This window comes from Fusarium poae, chromosome 2, assembly GCF_019609905.1.
Source record: "Fusarium poae strain DAOMC 252244 chromosome 2, whole genome shotgun sequence".
Lineage (NCBI taxonomy): Eukaryota > Fungi > Ascomycota > Sordariomycetes > Hypocreales > Nectriaceae > Fusarium > Fusarium poae.
Window position 1 is genome coordinate 6,899,309 of NC_058400.1, and position 11,699 is coordinate 6,911,007.

Sequence of the window (11,699 nt, forward strand, 5' to 3'; positions counted from 1 at the left end):
TTGTTTATGTCATTAACATTTGATATAGCTACATCGAATAGAATCATATAATTAGGTATCAAGCCATATCCATCATTACATAAAGTTCAAACACCTACTTTACTGTAAAGTGCTGAGCCATCATGATATCTGTTGCCTGCCACATTTAACCAGCCTGGTATACAGCGAGAGCGGCAACATGAGGGTTGATCATAGTGAGGTTGTAAGGCGTAACGTAAAGATCAGTATCGGTCAGAGCAAGGAACATGGTGCTGTTGATAGCGGGGTCACCCTGCCATGTGGAAACGTTGGGTTGAATAGTGTACGCAGTTCGGTCCTCGAGGCTGACGTTCTGAAGGGGCGAGTAAGTCACATTGAGTTGAGAAACCCAAGCGGCGAACTTGGGAGCCTTGACGTTGGTTGAAGTGATGTAACTGTTGTTGGGACCGACAGCTTGACCTGGAGCGTCCCAGTTCAGGAAAACCTGGCGGCCAGGGTAGGAGAGTGGGATGCTGCGGTTGTTGCTGATGGCAGCAGGACAATCAAGCGTCTTGTCGGTAGCGTTAACACAGAGTTCATCATCCTTGACGTCTGCAGTCGACAAAGTGTTGGCGTAACCACCAGTGGTCTCGTTCCAGACGTTAGAGCCGTTGATACGAGCAGGGTTGGGCTGGTTGAGGATATTCAAAGATGGGAAGTTCTGCCAAACAAGGCGAGTCTGATCGGCGGGGCAGCTGGAGATGTAAGGAGCAAGAAGAGTCCAAGCCCAGCTCTGGGGAATACCAGGTGTGTGCCACTCAGGCATGGGGAAGTTGCCGCCAAACTGTCGAAAGATCAACTGCTGACGCGCCTCAATGGTGATACTCTGAAGTAGCAACTGAGCCGCAGGGCCAGAATTGAGATGGGGCAGGAAGCCGTAGACACCAGATTCACCCCAGCGAGTGAGCTTCTGGTTGAAATCGATGAACTCGGGGACATTGGAGACGGGGTAGTTGTAGGTGCACTGCTTGGGGGCCTCGGGGCCTAGCATGTTGCTGATGACAGTAGCATGGCCAATCTCCTGCTCAGCCATGTACTCGATCAAGAATCTATCCTCAGCTCCGATGCCGTAGGAATCCCATTCCTCTTTGGAGAAAGTAGCTAGACCCCAGCGGAAGAGATCAAGCTCGATCCACTCTTGGTAGAGCGCAAGCGCAAGAGACTGGTAGTCAAAGTCGCTCTGCACACGGTAGACGGGTGCAGAACCATTGGTACCAACACCTCCATCAGGAGTGTAGGGGGCAGGCTGAGGAGCGTGAAGCTTGCCATCGGCAGGGTAGTCGTAAGATCCTGGAGGAGGTGGTCTCTCAGGAACAGCGGATGCTAGAACGGTAGTTGACACGGCACCAGTGGTAGTGGGTGTTCCGGTGTATGGGCCGTGAGAAGTCACATCGCTATAAGGTCTGATGGGTGCTGCGATTCCAGATGAAGAGACAGTTGTCTGTGCCTCTGAGACGAAAGGAGCAGCATGGGAAGTGCCTGCGATAGCGAGCAGAGCTACGCTTTGCAGGAAGCATTTTGTCGACATGGCTCGTAAGATGTGATAGATCTTGAAGAATGCCTGTCTACTGCAGAAGGAAAAGAATATCATGCAGGACCAAAACGAGCATTTTATTCACTTTTGAATAATATGCTTGTCTCGCTACATGATACAGATCTGACGAGACTTACAACCTACAGTGCCTGCATTAACAAGATCCACTATGATGCGTACTAAAGAATATTATAAATCATGTCGCGTCATACAAAAAGAGCGATCAAAGCGTACCTAGTATAGGTCGTAATGATGCCGTCAACAACTACAATGTTCGAGACAATAATCTCGCACCCTTTACTCAAAGTCAATTGATTGCAAAGTCAATGACATTATGACTTGATTCTTTCTCTGGGAATAAAGAACTGCGATGTGGTATCACCGGTGGGGAGTGGAGAGAAGAGGCTTGAACTAGTCCACTTGTGACGGTTTGATCCGAACGGTAAGGACCGTCGTTGTCGTACTTGTGACTTGATCATGGCGTAATTTTTGTCCGTCCAATTCTTTAGATCGAGCGGCAGTTGAGCATTGAAGCATGGGAAACGTTGATTCCTCAGCACCGAACAAGAAAACATTCCCTGCTAGAGACAGAAAAGAAAATACCCCCTGTAATAATAATAATGCTGGTTACGTTTGCTCATTCTTGATTGACTCTCACCGGAGTCTTTCACCCGCAGTCATGAGAAACACCAATTAGAACGTGGACAGATAGAAACGTCGACGAGTCATCTTTATCCCGATTGCCTAGTTTCCTATGCCGATCTGCTTGTTTACACTTTACGCTGTTCTTCTTTGTCGATCTGCATACACGAAGGCGAAGAATGTCGGGATAATTTGTGTGTCACCCTTTCACATCGACAACTTCTTGACAAATAGGCCCTGACCTATCAGCAACACCGGGCCTGTCCGTACCGGAGCTTAGGTCCCGGGGCAAGACAAACTCAGAGAATAGACGAATAAGAATCAGTGAATTACGGTGCAGTATAATTGATGCTTTGTGAGTGGTCAATCGCTCATGCATCGTCAGCAGCATCATGAGTGAAGTCTGTCATTTCTTGCACTGTTGCACGTCAAAAGGTGTCTGTGACAGGTCATGAAAACTGAGGTGCGGATATCATTTAGTCGTCACGATAGATTCACTGCTGTACGCACAGCATTCGTAGGCCAAGCTCTCGAAGCTCATAAATGCATCAAGTACATCCATATTTCCCCAGACAATTGAAACCAATTTTACACTGAATAGAACATGTCTTCCATTCGCGCAATTCTCACTCCTCAACTTCGAGCAGCCATCAAACCTCGAGCCTTTCGTCTCCAGCACAGTCCTATTCGTTTCCAAGTCGCAGCCATGTCTGCTATTTCCGACGCCATTGTCAAAGACCACCGCGAGTTGAAGGATTACTACGACGAGGTAGTCAACTCGCGCGACCACGATCATCAGCAAAAGTTCGGTAATCAATTTGTTTGGGAACTGGCGAGACATTCAATTGGAGAGGAATTGATTGTTTATCCGGCCATGGAAAAGTACATGGGAGCTAAAGGAAAGAGCTTGGCCGATGAAGATCGTCAGGAACATCATGAGGTATACAGACCCTAAACACTCATCCCAGATCAGATTAACTAACACTTCCCAATAAAGGTCAAGGAGCATCTCAAAGTTTTCCAGAATCTCAGTTCCACAGACCCAGAGTACGTACCCAGGATCAAAGTGATCTGGAGTTTGTTGGAGAAGCATATCGAGGAGGAAGAGAACCGTGATCTCCCGGCTCTTGAAGAAGCCCTCAAATCGCATGCGCAGGAGACTGAGTCTCTGGCGAATCAATTCTCCAGGACAAAGCAGTTTGTGCCTACGCGAAGTCATCCCAGTGCTGGAGAGAACCCACCTTTTGAGACAGTCATGGGACTCATGGCCGCGCCTATCGATAAGCTCATGGATATGTTCCGCAAATTCCCCGATAAGAGGGAACTGTAGACTAAGGGAATGGAGAGCTGTGACGCGTTGCGCGTGTTGATTCATAAACCAATTTAATGCAATGTTGCATAACTAATATTATCTTGCATTACAATATGCAAGCTTACTTACTCTCCGTGACATCATAAGCGATAAGACATCTCCCTTACCCTAAACTTACACTACTGCTTAATGAGGCTCTTTTTTCGTTTACAGTATCACTTTCGAGGCATCCTGGTATGTCGAGCTTCTAGGCTAATATAAATACAATCTTTTTTTCTTCTTCTTCTTTCAGTTGTTTACTCAGTGGCGGATTGTGGTGTGCGTGTAAGTTGTTCACTCGTTGTTTAGCTTGAGATTTAGAGAGAGCAAAAGAGCACTCATTTGGCGATCAGTATTCGATCTCTAACATTCACCGAAAAACTACCGCTTGTTAACTCATTGTTTCATTTCAGCTAATAGTGAAGTTTATATGTTAAATACCGAGCCGAATTTCTTTCAACCTCATGTTTAACCCGTCGCGCGTGGAAGTCTACGGAGCGATAAGACATCTTATCACTTATCCCAAAATCCATCTTATCAGCTTCTGATACTTATCTTATCAACAGATAGCTGAATGCCGACTCTAGCCGAGAGCTGTTTGCATTTGTCAAGAAAAGAAATCATGAACGAGTGCGAACATGTTGCAGAGTCCATCAGAGCTAGTGTTGATGTGAAATGTAGTACTGTCAGGAGGGCGGTTTGTAGAATTATATTGTTGTTATCGAAATACTACATAAAATCTACATCATCGGTTTGCCTGTGAAATGAAACATTGACGTCATTCGGATCACTATACATAGTACTCGTGAAAGCATCAGGTGCCGAAAGCTATTACTATTTCCTTGACGATATGATAACAATAAAAAAATCTACATGCGTGCTGAAGTTGATTCTCAGAATAGTCACTAATAAAATCACAAGTTTTGCCGTTATCGCTCATGGCTCAAGTAGAACTAAAAAGGGTATTGCAGGGTTAATCCGATGCGGGGTTACTCATCCTAAACTCCAAACTTTTAACTATCTATGTTATCAGTCACACTCATCACAACTCTCTCACTCACGACATCACACACACTCAAAATGACTCCCTCACTACAAGACGCAAAGATTACTTTCCTCGGTGGCGGCAACATGGCCGCTGCCATCATTGGCGGTCTCCTCGCCAAGAACATCAACAAGCAAAACATTTATGTCTCTGAACCCTGGGACGTCAACCGCAACAAAATGGCCGACCTCGGCGTCCGCACCACCGCTGACAATAAGGAGGCCGCTACCGATGCTGATGTTGTAATCCTCGCCGTAAAGCCCCAGGTTGCCAAGGGTGTTTGCGAAGAGCTTAGCTCAGCTTGGTCTGGACGCGATAGCCTGCCTGTTGTCATCTCAATTGCTGCTGGAATTACCCTTGCTAGCATTGCACAGTGGTTCAAGGGAGACAGTGGAAAGGCCCCTCATATTGTTCGTGTCATGCCCAACACGCCTGCCTTGGTTGGAGAGGGTGCTTCAGGCCTGTATGCTGCCGAAGATGTTACTGGTGCTGAGAAGGAGTTGACTTCTGCTCTCCTGGGCAGTGTCAGCAAGGCCACTGAGTGGGTTGACAAGGAGGAGCTTCTTGATGTTGTCACCGGTATCTCTGGTAAGCTTTGAACATCGTGACTCAAATTAAAACAACCACTAATCCACCAATCAGGTTCTGGTCCTGCTTACTTCTTCGCTTTTGTCGAGCACCTCATCTCCAGCGGCGTCAGCCTGGGACTTTCCCAGGAGCAGGCAACTCGCCTTGCTACGCAGACTTGCCTAGGTGCTGGAAAGATGCTCGTCGAGTCGTCCGATGAGCCTGCCCAATTGCGAAAGAACGTTACCAGCCCTAACGGCACTACCCATGCTGCTCTTGTCAGCTTTGAGGAGTCGGGATTGAAGGAGATTGTCAACAAGGCTGTCAAGGCTGCTGCTGACCGTGCTCAAGAGCTTGGAAAGAACTAAATTATGACATAGATACATCGCGGGGATATACAAAATAAAAAAAGCAGTCAAATACCTAAAACATTGGGATGTAAATATTGTCGATTCGTTGAAATGAAATGCTATGAGTCATGAAGTTCCGCTATTGCTTCCCCGAAGATAATTTTGAGTCGTGACTCAGAATGCCGACCAGTCTATCTCGCTTAATGCACTTCTCAAATGAGAAACTGCTTACAAGCTCTTCCAACTCATCCTTGCTCTTATCCCTGAATAGTTCTGCAAGCTCCCATCCAACATACTCGCTCATCAAGCACTCCCTAATGACACGCTCAAACTGTCGCTCAAATGTCCAGATCTTGGGGTACTTGGTATCCCTGTACTTCTCCAACACTTCGTCCTTAAGTCCTTGGATGAAGGGCTCGTATAGGTGCTTGACGCCGTCCTTGTTAACCACACCCCAGAAGTCGAGGCCGAGACGTTGCTTCTTGGCGACGAAGGGAGCAATGAGACGCATGTAAGGTGATTCTGGATCAAGGTAAACCATGCCTTGGTAGCCGATATCCTTGTAAAGCCAAATCGACCAGCTGACTTCTGTCTCTCTGTAAATCGCAAGCTGCTCTTGTAGTAGGTTGAAGCGCTTGTTGTTGGTCTTGACACCTTCTTGGCCCTCCTTGTGCTCATTCTGATAAACTGGTCCAAACTCGCCGTTCCAGATAGGGACGTTCTTCTCTCTCATGAACTCGACCTTGCGCTCAAAGCTGCTGCGCAATTTGGAATTTTGCTCCTCAGTACCTTCATATTGCTCGCCAATGGGGAAGCCGAGGAAACTATAGTCGTGGCAGGCATAGACAGTATTAGGTAGTGGCTTCTCTGGGAAAGCCCGGAAGTCCATGGCGTATGTGTTTCCATCGACAAAGATCATGTGGTCAGGGTCAATAGCTCGAACCTCTTTCTCAGCTCTCTCGTACCACTTGATCAATCTGTCGCCATAATGGCCTGAAGATGTTTTGGACTCGTCGGCAGGTTCGTTGAGGAGGTTGTAACCAGCAATGACAGGGTTGCCCTTGTAGTGAGTGGCCAAGGCCTTCCAAAGTTGGATGGCCCGGTCTTGGTGGTCCTTGAAGTCCCAGAAAGCTGCTCTAGAAAGGCCAGAGTCGCTGTGCCAATCTTGGTTCTGACCTCCAGGAACAGCGTGTAGATCCAGGACGGCGTAAAGGTTCTGCTTGGCACAAATCTCTACACATCGATCAAGCCAATCAAAACCGGATTGCTTCAGATTGTCGGGATCCATATCATTGATGAAGTGACGGTAGTTAAAGGGAATGCGGATGCAGTTGAGCCCTAGCGATGCAAAGTAGGCAGCATCAGAGTCTGTGAAGAAGTGGTGACAGAGTCTGTCGAAGAAAAAGTTGGCCTTCTCTTCGCCTAGAACCTCTGCCATTTGTTCTCTGTGTTGGAATTCGTGGCCAGAATAGCCAGTGATAAAGTTCTCCATGTTGAGCATACCACCAATGGCCGTACCCTTGAGGATGACTTGGTTTCCCGACGAGTCAACAATCTTGCTACCCTCTGTGTGTAGCATTTTGCAAGTTGATCTCTGAGAGTGGCCATTTGAAACGCCCTCGTAGGAGCTGGAATTGTCTGCTGCTGCGACCATGGTAAAGGATTATTGATGGGACGAAGACGAAATGGATAAGAGGGGAACTTGATAGAGAGAAAGAGAAAAGTTGACAGATGTTTGCTACTACTGGGAAATGTATTTATGTTCACCTAAATACTTTAGACATTATTGAGTGGAGTGAAACAGGTGGTCTCTTACGAGCGATACTCCCCGACGACTCGAATCTCCACACACCATCTTAGATCATGAAGGGTAAGGATCTCCGCGACTACAGTGGGTTTCTGCATGACTCGCCAAAACCCGGGGAAAGCGAGCAAAACGACACTTGTGTTATGACAATGATGCGACTAGAAACAAAACGATATCAACTTTTCAGCTTCGATTTAAACAACCTACATAGTAATTAAGCTTTCTGCTATCCGTACAACAGGCTGGTTATATCCGGGGCTTACACAACTAATTTACAATGTCAATCGCCAAGTTTATGCAACACTTCCTCCAAGAAAATCCGATGGTGTGACAGCCCTGCTACATCATCCTCCCATACTCTCAAAACTTGCATAATTCTCTCACACGCTTCTCGCCAACCATTTGGCATTGCCGAACCCAACAGCCGAGCTGCAAGCAACACTGTCGCGGATCGGACAAGGGCTCGGATCATGAACCATGTTCCGTGATGACGATGTAGGAAGCCAGCTTGGTTAACATCGACATTCAACACGTGGTATTCCAAACCCTTGGTTACAAGTTGAACGCCTGGAACGGGCGTCGTGATGCCTCCCTCTAGAGCGGCTAGATGGGCCATCACAAAGGGCCAGTAGAGGCGTTCGAGAAAATTTACCAGATGGCCGCGGAGGACAAATCGACAAACATTGTCTCCTTCGGGGCTCGATGTGATTGAGAGTTCTGGTGGAAGACTATCAGACCATTCGTTTGCCTGAGCCTCATAAGACGGCACAATAAGAGCGAGTTGCTTCAGAAACTCCACATTTGAGGCTGATGCGCGATGCAACTCGAGGATATCCTTGCATGTGCGATTGGAGAGCCGCCTAAGAGATATCTCAGACAGATAAAACAACCAGGCTGTATGTTGTCTGCTGGAAGCTGTAGTCTTGGCTGACTCGAGAGGATGTGGAGGCGTAGGGAAGAAAGGTGGATATAGCACGCTCGAAGAATAAGGCATGCTATAGTCGGGAAGCGATAATTCCCCTCTCAATTCCATCTCGGACTTCCAAGCAGACCAGTACACAGCTTCTTGTTGTGTTTCACCCAATTCAGGTCTTGGAAACTCAGGCCCATCAGAGGCGCTTAAGAATTGTGCTTTCTGCAGAAAGGGCAGTGTCTGACACGTTGCTAGTGCCTGTGAGAAATAGCGCCATGCTTCGAATGGCCTGAAGATGCTCATGAGATAGACTCCAGACAAAAAGAAACATTGCGCGGAGATAATATCAGATCGGGCCATAAGAGTTCCGATCCTCTTCTGCGCTGCTTGGAACAACGCCTGAGCCTCGAGATACTGCGTCGAGTCAGGTCGCAGATGGGAAGTGGCGTCAAGGGATGTAGCTATCTTTCCCAGAGCGCAAATGATCAATGTTAAACATGATCCTGGCGACCAATCAATCCCTTCAATGACGACATTGAGAACAACCCTCCTTGCGGCTGCTTCCTCCAAAACGGGGTTCTTGCAGTGAACGTGCGCAAAGAAGTTATCCAAGAGCGTCTTCACACCCTGGGTATCTAGATCCGCTATATCCGCTAGCGAGTTGCAACCGGGTGAATAAGACGGTGATGGTTGGGGTGCATCGTTCTGAAGGGTTGCATGGGCCGACATGTCTCTTGAGAGGACGGACCATAGGAGCAGGCTTTCCATTTTCTCTGGCAAGATACTCCTCAAGGGTATATCGCTCAGGGGAGAAGGGTCTAGTTCCTCCACGGCAGACTCTTCAACAGTAGGCAATTCCTGGACGTGGCGATTTGGGTTCCCAATACTAACAGATGTTGTTGGATGGGAGGTATTGTCTCGCGTATCGCGAAGTATCTGTTCCAGCTCATCTAATCGCTCCAGAATCTTGAGACTTGCGGGGTCAAACGCCGATAGATCGACTGGAGACTGGATGCAGTTCGCCCCGACGCTGAGACAGTACGAGCATGATGGTTTGAGATTATCACACTTTGTCTTTCTGCTCCGGCACACTTGACAAGCCGTATTGGCTCGTTTTCGCGGGTAAAATGCCGTTCCGCGTGGAGCTGGTCTCTTGCCTGGTCGACGCTCAGGTTCCTGGTCTCTGAGCTGATCGGCTGATGCTTGTGGAGTCATATTAACGTATCGTCGTTCGTTACCGAAGAGCAGGTTGAGGTTGAGGTGGAGGTGGAGGTGAAGGACGTCGAGTGCAGGTTCTCAGCTCGGGGAATGTCGCTCCTTTTACCATTCAAGTCATGACACCACTTTGAAGGACCTGGAGTGGAGATTTCATCGGGGAATGTCGCTCGTATTAGCCAAATGAGGCATAAGTCTATCCCCGCGATCCCCAGGTTGGCCGACAGACGATCTCCCCACAAACCCCAGACTGGTCTAGACCGAACTATAGTAGTGAGTCTTGGGTTGGATTGCTTTTTTCTTTCCTTGACGGCAGGTAATGAGTTTCCGTGTCGCATAATTCTGTCCCGTTGGTCATGGTACATACGGTGCTATAATACAAACCTGGGGAAGTGGCATGGGTCGTTGTATATAAGACGCGGCAGCTGGCCCTCTATTCCATGTTTCATAGCACCAACAGTCGCACTCCATCTTCATCCCTTACAACGCGGCATCAATTCACCATGGAGCCTTCAAATAAGCAGTCCACCATTAAATCAGACCTTGAACTCCAGGCCAAGGTCTCCGGAACAGAATATGTCGACGAAAAGTCGCATGCTGTCAACGCAGATCGCCAAGCTGAGCATGATCTCACTCTAAAGCAATGTTTCAAGCAGCACCCCAAAGTGATTCTCTGGTGCTTCTACTGGTCAATTGCTGCTATCGGATGGTAAGAACAGCCGAGTATCTTTACAAACCATATTGCTGACAGTTTCGATGTAGGGGTTTCGATGCCCAGATCAACGGCGCAATGATCTCTGTCGCCTCCTTCCGACGTGACTTCGGGTATGTCCACCCTCGATCGAGTCATATATATCCGTCTAACACAGTCTTAGATATGTCCAAAACGGTGAAGCCATTCTCCCTGCCGACTGGCAAACAGCCTTCAACACCATCAGCTCCGTCGGAGGCTTCTTCGGCGGTTTCATCTGCTCCTGGATTTGTGATAAAGTCGGCCGAAAGAATTCCCTTATCATGGCTCTCCTGTTAGCTACTGGTGGTACCATCGGAGAGTGCATGTCGCACAACAACGTTTCTTTCCTCATGTCCAAACTGATCCTTGGTTTCGCACTGGGCTTCTTCCTTACTCTTGCACCGCTTGCAACTTCCGAGATCTCGCCTGTCGTGCTTCGTGGTATCGCGACGGCAGGCGTCAACCTTGGTATTGCGATTGGTCAGTTGGTTTCCAATGGTGTTATCAAGGCTTTCGGCGAGAGGACTGACCATTGGGCTTGGCGAGGTGCCTTTGCTACTCAGGGTATCTTTATTATCCTTTTGGCTGCTGGTCTTCCTTTTGCTCCCGAGACACCATGGTATCTGGTTCGAAAGGGCAAGATTGAAGAGGCCAGGAAGTCCATCATCTCTCTCTACGGTTCAGCAGTCGATGTCGACGCTAAGCTTGCTACCATCCAGGACACCATTGCCGAAGAGCAAGCCATGTCAGCTGAGGCACCGTCATGGGCACAATGCTTCAAGGGAACTAACCTTGTCCGGACCACCATTAGCATGGGCGTTTTCATCTGCCAACACTTTGTGGGCATCATTTTCGTCCTGGGTTACTCGACTTATTTCTTCCAACTTGCCGGCCTCGAGGACTCTCGCAGTTTCGATCTCGGTGTTGGAGTCACGGCATGTGGTGTCCTTGGAAACGTTTGCAGTTGGTTCGTCGTTAATTCTTTCGGTCGACGCAAGATCTTCCTATCTGGTATGGGTGCTCTCACAGTACTCTTGTTCCTCATTGGAATCATGGATGTTGTCCCCACCTCTGCTGCCAAATGGGTTCAAGCTGCCTGCACTGTCATCTATGCCTACGTCTACTTTGCCACCGTCGGAGCTATGGCTTTTGCTGTCCTGGGCGAGACAGCCTCCTTGGCTTTGAAGGCCAAGACTATGGCGTTGGCTACCGCTACACAGTCTGTTATGGGCGTCGCTATGAACTTTGCTATTCCTTATATGGTCAATCCTGATGAGGGTAATCTCAAGGGAAAGGTTGGCTTCATTTTCGGTGGACTAGGACTCATTGGCTTTATTTGGAGTTGGGTCTATGTTCCTGAGCTTAAGGGCCGACGGTATGACGAGATTGACCACATGTTCCATATCAAGGTCAGCCCTCGTAAGATGGGAGAGTACAAGATGTGATGTGAGTTCCTATGCCTGTTAAAGGAAGCAAATCGTGGCCGTTATAGTTAATGTTGTGAAATTGTGCTGTGTATTCAAA

At 48.1% G+C, this 11,699-nt stretch overlaps 6 protein-coding genes across 6 annotated transcripts; 3 read left to right on the forward strand and 3 right to left on the reverse strand.

The window, feature by feature from the left end:
• Positions 1-145: 145 nt before the first annotated feature.
• FPOAC1_006338 (uncharacterized protein) lies at positions 146-1,546 on the reverse strand (the record flags this gene model as incomplete). Its single annotated transcript, XM_044850822.1, has 1 exon — positions 146-1,546. One exon carries the CDS (start codon positions 1,544-1,546, stop codon positions 146-148), a length of 1,401 nt encoding a protein of 466 aa, XP_044709534.1.
• Positions 1,547-2,798: 1,252 nt separating this feature from the next.
• Positions 2,799-3,524, forward strand: FPOAC1_006339 (uncharacterized protein; the record flags this gene model as incomplete). The annotated part of the gene is made up of 2 exons (XM_044850823.1): positions 2,799-3,134; positions 3,192-3,524. The coding sequence occupies 2 exons, from the start codon at positions 2,799-2,801 to the stop codon at positions 3,522-3,524; spliced, it is 669 nt and encodes a 222-aa protein (XP_044709535.1).
• A 1,101-nt stretch (positions 3,525-4,625) lies between these two features.
• FPOAC1_006340 (uncharacterized protein) lies at positions 4,626-5,525 on the forward strand (the record flags this gene model as incomplete). The annotated part of the gene is made up of 2 exons (XM_044850824.1): positions 4,626-5,178; positions 5,233-5,525. The coding sequence occupies 2 exons, from the start codon at positions 4,626-4,628 to the stop codon at positions 5,523-5,525; spliced, it is 846 nt and encodes a 281-aa protein (XP_044709536.1).
• A 121-nt stretch (positions 5,526-5,646) lies between these two features.
• FPOAC1_006341 (uncharacterized protein) lies at positions 5,647-7,161 on the reverse strand (the record flags this gene model as incomplete). The annotated part of the gene is made up of 1 exon (XM_044850825.1): positions 5,647-7,161. One exon carries the CDS (start codon positions 7,159-7,161, stop codon positions 5,647-5,649), a length of 1,515 nt encoding a protein of 504 aa, XP_044709537.1.
• A 433-nt stretch (positions 7,162-7,594) lies between these two features.
• FPOAC1_006342 (uncharacterized protein) lies at positions 7,595-9,442 on the reverse strand (the record flags this gene model as incomplete). The annotated part of the gene is made up of 1 exon (XM_044850826.1): positions 7,595-9,442. One exon carries the CDS (start codon positions 9,440-9,442, stop codon positions 7,595-7,597), a length of 1,848 nt encoding a protein of 615 aa, XP_044709538.1.
• A 503-nt stretch (positions 9,443-9,945) lies between these two features.
• FPOAC1_006343 (uncharacterized protein) lies at positions 9,946-11,620 on the forward strand (the record flags this gene model as incomplete). The annotated part of the gene is made up of 3 exons (XM_044850827.1): positions 9,946-10,151; positions 10,205-10,267; positions 10,318-11,620. 3 exons carry the CDS (start codon positions 9,946-9,948, stop codon positions 11,618-11,620), a joined length of 1,572 nt encoding a protein of 523 aa, XP_044709539.1.
• Positions 11,621-11,699: the final 79 nt, after the last annotated feature.